The sequence below is a fragment of the Alosa alosa genome, chromosome 1 (assembly GCF_017589495.1).
Source record: "Alosa alosa isolate M-15738 ecotype Scorff River chromosome 1, AALO_Geno_1.1, whole genome shotgun sequence".
Classification (NCBI taxonomy): Eukaryota; Metazoa; Chordata; class Actinopteri; order Clupeiformes; family Clupeidae; genus Alosa; species Alosa alosa.
In genome coordinates this window covers 15,123,351-15,128,180 of record NC_063189.1, presented here as the reverse complement: position 1 = coordinate 15,128,180, position 4,830 = coordinate 15,123,351, and the positions used below count along the sequence as shown (strand labels likewise).

The 4,830-nt window shown below is 41.9% G+C and overlaps 1 protein-coding gene across 1 annotated transcript; it reads right to left on the bottom strand.

Annotated features, from left to right (window-relative positions):
* Positions 1–1,424: 1,424 nt before the first annotated feature.
* hes6 (hes family bHLH transcription factor 6) lies at positions 1,425–3,784 on the bottom strand. The gene is made up of 4 exons (XM_048251922.1): positions 2,789–3,784; positions 2,613–2,699; positions 2,395–2,476; positions 1,425–2,308 (listed from the first exon to the last, which is right to left on the bottom strand). Exons 1-4 carry the CDS (start codon positions 2,858–2,860, stop codon positions 1,875–1,877), a joined length of 675 nt encoding a protein of 224 aa, XP_048107879.1. The 5' UTR covers positions 2,861–3,784; the 3' UTR covers positions 1,425–1,874.
* Positions 3,785–4,830: the final 1,046 nt, after the last annotated feature.

Genomic DNA, 4,830 nt, shown 5'->3' with positions numbered 1-4,830 from the left:
GCTGCATTGGGCTATTTATTACACTGTTGGGTCTTTCAAATGTATTTTTGATAACATAATTAGCCTACCTACATTGGCTAGGCCTATAGCCTTTAGGCAAGTTCGGCTCAACCACTGGTGATTTTTTTTTTTTTCTGTAAATTATAGGCTACCATCCATGACATTGTCTGTTTCATTTTTGTTAAAATATGGGTCTAAAACGTGTAGCCTATGAAATCAATCTCTTTCCGCAAAGTGACCGATGGCCGTTATGCCATCTGTTCGGAACTAAGCAGACAGCGGTCCTCTTTTACAACACATATCCGTCAGAGAGAGCCTGAATCTGGACGCTCGTGTAATTTGGGCTTCAGATGTAGCCGATGTGACACTTGACTCCGGCAGCAGCTTTGATGAAAAAGGTCTAGGTCATTTACACTTCCCGCCGTTCACACCTCACAGTTAGTGGCGAAGTGCGAATGTAACGGACCTCCCGCCAGCACCACTACTGTAGTTGCTGATCCGGACTTGGCAACTGTCTGCACAGATAAAACTGGCGACAGGGTGTGATATTCTCTGGAGTAGCCTACAATGTGTAGGCCTATTTAGAAAATTAATACATCGAGTTGCTAGGCCACTCGATTGTGTGTTAAAAGGATAACTACAGGCTCTTTTTTTAAGCGCACTCGCAATTTGTAGGACTATAAATGTGGGACACTGCCCAATGTGAAGCTCCAGTGGGTGCGGCTCTTCCCCAAACTAATGAATGTCAGTGAAACTACGGGAATGGCAAGCTGTAGGGTCCTGTGATCAAAATTTGATGTGGATTTAGTGTGTTGCCCTCACATTGCCTAATATAGTCTATAGGCCTACTACAGAAGTCCGAAAAATAAAAAAAAATGTCCCACATTAGGGCAATACGCCCTATTCAAACAACTCAAAGCGTAGACCTACGCCTATTGGCCTACCTAAGACTTGGCCAACACCTCTATAGCCTACCTATAGCCTAAACCTATGCTATAGTCAAGGTTTAACTAAGAACTTGTTTGATTTTCAACATGCACAAACTATTTGTTCTGTCTGTCCTGGATCTAGACAATCTCTTTTGATTCTAGACCATGCCATCTGCGTAGGGCTGCAGTTCCGAATCTGTGCTCCTGGTGTCTTGTTTAACACGTCTCCGAGATCAAAGGCGAGGGAACGGACATTGCACTTCATAAAGCTCTTTCAAGAGATGTGGGACTATTTGTCCCGTCATGTTGGCAGAAACTATAATAGGTTTTTAGTTGAGTGAATAATTAGGCCTAAGCCTAGCCTACATGTTGGCCTATGAATGTGCAGAACTCTTAGTCCTATTGTGGCGGCCTAATGGAATGCCTGTTAACCTTATGTGGTGCTGGTTTATGAATTATATGATGAAAGGAAACAACGTCTGTGTGAAACGTGGGTTAGGGAAATGCATTTAATGAAAGTCAAAATTGAATCTCTTGTCAGGGAAATTAAGTTATCTTTATGTGGTCATGGGCGAGCAAGCACTTAATTGATACAATGTGATAAAACAGTTGTAATGTAGTAGCCCGGTCCACTTACTATTTCCCACTGCCTACTTAGGAAAGCCTCACAATTAAATATTTACATCTGTGCGCAGCAATCATACAAAAAGACCAAACAAATGCTAATACATAGGCTAGGTAAAACATTAAATACAAACGATTATTCGAATGCATACAAAGTTTTCACATGGAAGAAAAGAGCTTTTAAGAACCAACTAGGCAAATTAGTAGTGAACGTGTTCAAATATGGCCTAATGCCTTTAACTGCCTAGGCTAATTTATTATATTCCATTTCATAAATTAATGATCTCTTGCTCTAAGACAATTAAAGTCGTCACACTTTGGCTACCAAGGCCTCCACATGGACTTAGAATAATACATGGTTGCAGTGCTAGGGGTGTCTTGGTGTTCCACATCTGTAGAGATGTGACTCTGCTCACTGTCCGTCTCATCCAGGTCGGAGCTGAGGTCATCGGAGGTAGTAGAGGGAGACGGTGAGAGGGCAGAGGTGCTTCCACTGGAACCACTTCTTCCCCCAGGTGACAGCATTGCTTCACTTGAAGTGCTGTTCGGTGAGTCTGACATCAAATCCGACAGAAGATCTTGGAAACAATCCTCATCATTCAAAGGCATGCATTCTAAAAGATGGTTTAAGAGGTCTGCTGCTATCGTGGCGTCGATCCCTGGGCAGTTGGACACGAAAGTGTGGACTTCGTGCATGCACTGAATGTACCCAGCTGCAAACCTTTCACTTGCCTCCCGGTTAACATTCTCCGTCTCTGTTGAAATCAAAACAAGAGTGTCAAGCGAATACAACCCCGCTCTAAATGACCGGAACTATGTTTTATTTGCTTAGGTCACAAACCTTTCGCACGATTTTGAAGAATGGTCTCCACACGTTTAACAGTCATCTCTAAAACCTCAGCATTCTCCATTTTTGATGGTGCCTAATGATAAAAATGTTGAGAAAAAATTAAACACCAGAGGTTTGTGCTTTGCGCCTCGGCTGAGGTTAACGCTTTATAAACTGACCTAGGCTACTTGAAAATGTGTAGGCTACTATACATTAGAAGAATAACTTACATCTACGTCTGCCAGCAGTGTTCTGAGCTCTTGCAAACTTTCATTGATGCGTGCCCTTCTCTTTTTCTCCACCAATGGCTTTCTCGTCTGTTAAATGATTTTAGCAGATGGACACTATTAGACTCAAACCACTTGTAAACACGGTATTTCTATTCTAACGCATTTTTAATTCTTACCTTTCGATCTCCTTTAATGCCGTAATATTCGTCTTCACTCCGACTGAGTTCCGATTTAGAGGTAGGGGCCATGTTGCTATCCCGTACAGTGGAATGGAGTCGAGAACAGAATGCAGGCTACCGTTACGATCTTGAATGGTGCAGATGGCAGATGGTAGGCGAGCCCCGTTAGAGACAAAGATCCACACACTGCGCGCTAACAAGCACTACATATACTGTGCAAAGTGGGCAATTGTAGAAGGCATTTATGAGGCCCCATTTACATGTGAATGGAAGGCTTGGCTGCTTGCGCTACGAGGTGACTGCGGACGTGGAGAGACCAACCAATCAACGACTGAGCCTTTGTCTCCCTATCCAAGCCTAGAGTGCAAGGACTTTTCGCCAACAGTCCTGTCCTGTTGATATCGAGAACTTCAGCTCTCGAGAGCAGATCTTAATTCGTGACATCAAATTTCATTCATAGCCTACCTTGCACACTTCTAATGATTCTGACAACAAATCACCGTTTATGTGTTTGCATCAAAGAGACTGCTTATTAGGCCTAACTTAATAAGAAAGTCGGTTTCTGTAGAGGTTTCTAAATAAATACAATCGCAGAGCATTTACGCAGGCCTATCCTTCCTAGCTCTTTTTTGAGCGCAGCATCTGCCTAACCCGTACCTTTACACAGACCACCAATTTAACAGCTTGCAAATAGGCCGCTTATTTACTAATACACGGAATAAGATTAACCAGACCAACTTCCATTCGCGACGCACGACTAAAAATGCCCAAGCCTTTCAAAAATTCGGTTCAACTGTTTTCAGGCTAGACTATCACAAATTGTTCGTCGTAGTTTGGTCTTGTACAACAAAGCCCAGCTTATTAGCCTAATTAGAGGCTTATGGCCATAGAACAGAAAACACCTAACATAGCCTATCAGAGAATGTCTAATAGGAAGAGAATTGGCACCGTCTGGTTACTTCCGGTTTCTGGACTGGTTGCAGTTCCCCCTCAGATTCCACTTGAGGGCGCTGAATAAAGTTCACAAAACAGTTATTTTCAACAGTATGATTGTATGTCAAACAATTAGAGATAAGATCAATAACCAATCAGTTTCACCAAATGTACACTCCATTGCTGAAAGATAGCAAAAACATAACAGAATCACAGATGAGACCTCGAACAACGTTTAATTCATTTACATATACACAACATATTAGATCTCACCTCCACAATTTTCTCATCAAAATCTACAACTAGTCTACTAGACCCTATTCCTACTCACCTTCTTAAGACTGCTCTCCTCTTTCTGGATAATGTTTTGCTCTAGATTATAAATAATTCAGTGCCCAATCAGGGCACCGCAGTCGTTTCAGACATCAGTTATTAAAGGTCCAGTATGTAGGAAATAATGGAAAATAAACTGTAACCATTCCAAAAATGATCACCATATGTTGTCAGAGAGTAAGGAAACACGATGAATTGAAGTAATGGCTTATTTGACAACATGACTCTAACCCGTAAAACCCATGAAAAAATGAGTTACGGGCGGAATCTCTTTGGAATTTTCATTTATGTTTTTGAGCGATTAATTCTAGAATAGCGTATTAATAATGGGCTAGCGCGTCCTCCTATTTGGGTTGCCAAATTAGCAAAGGCCAACTGTCAACAGCTGTCAGTTGTAGTCATGAACGCCTACGAGAGGCAGGAAAATTTCCAAAATTAAAACAAGAAACAAATTAAGTGGACATCGGAGGAGCTTCCTGAGATGGTGACGTCTTTTGTCAAACAAAGAATATCAAGTCTGACGCAGAGCTGGCCATATTTCTCAGGTAGCCTAGGCTAAACTTCATCTGCATCGCTAACTTCAGCTAAATATGTTACGTTGGTTAGAGAGGTATTTTTTGTTACTGTTTCCGTAATGTGTAGCTGGGTCATGTTTGGAGAAACGTTAAAGCAGATGCAGGTCAACTAACGTTAGCTAAGTCTTCATTACATCTGGCAACCCAGAAGAGGCTCGCGTCTGGTAGTCTTGAGAACATTCACCAGTTTTTTGATTT